The 574-nt window shown below is 49.3% G+C and overlaps 1 protein-coding gene across 1 annotated transcript in view; it reads left to right on the top strand.

The window, feature by feature from the left end:
• Positions 1-102: 102 nt before the first annotated feature.
• Positions 103-574, top strand: part of LOC107108440 (zinc finger protein 208-like) — a gene marked incomplete at its 5' end in the record, with an annotated part of 36,638 nt that continues 36,166 nt past the window's right edge. Inside the window, one exon of the mRNA XM_015408871.1 lies at positions 103-185. Coding sequence (XP_015264357.1) covers positions 103-185 — 83 coding nt within the window. The remainder of the gene's footprint in view (positions 186-574) is intronic.

Consider the following 574-nt stretch of genomic DNA (forward strand, 5'->3'; position numbering starts at 1 on the left):
GATTCAGTATAAGGCAGCTTCATGTCTGAGGACCAGCACCTGGGACTGGGCCAGGTGGTGAACAGGTTAAACATCTTCTAATTTCCTTTGTCTCCTTTGCAGGTTCCGCAAGGATGTTGGAGAAATATTCTGGGACTTCACTTCAGCATGAGGGAGCAGACGCACAATGGGTGCAGCCGGATCAGGTAGGGAAGGGAAGGAATTAGGAGGGGGCAGGGCTCTTTTTGTAGAAAAAGCCCAGCAGGACCTCATTAGCATAATAGACCACTCACAACAGCAGAAACTCATTAGCATATTAGGCCACACCCCTGACAACACAGCTCATTAGCATATTAGGCCGCACCCCCATGTTACCAGAAGTGTAGTCATCCAGCCACACCCACCTTTTGCTTCTTATTCTGTTTACCCTGTTTGTTGTCAAAACCCAGGGCCTTTTCTTGTAGCATGTTAGGCCACACACCCCTAACGTAGCCAATCCTAATGAGTTTCTGCTGTTGGGTGTGGCCTATTATGCTAATGAGTTCCTGCTGGGCGTGGCCAACTCAGGAGCCAGCAGGAACTCTGTTCTTGTGCA

The sequence above is a fragment of the Gekko japonicus genome, unplaced genomic scaffold, assembly GCF_001447785.1.
Source record: "Gekko japonicus isolate JY-2015 unplaced genomic scaffold, Gekko_japonicus_V1.1 scaffold4706, whole genome shotgun sequence".
NCBI classification, from domain to species: Eukaryota; Metazoa; Chordata; class Lepidosauria; order Squamata; family Gekkonidae; genus Gekko; species Gekko japonicus.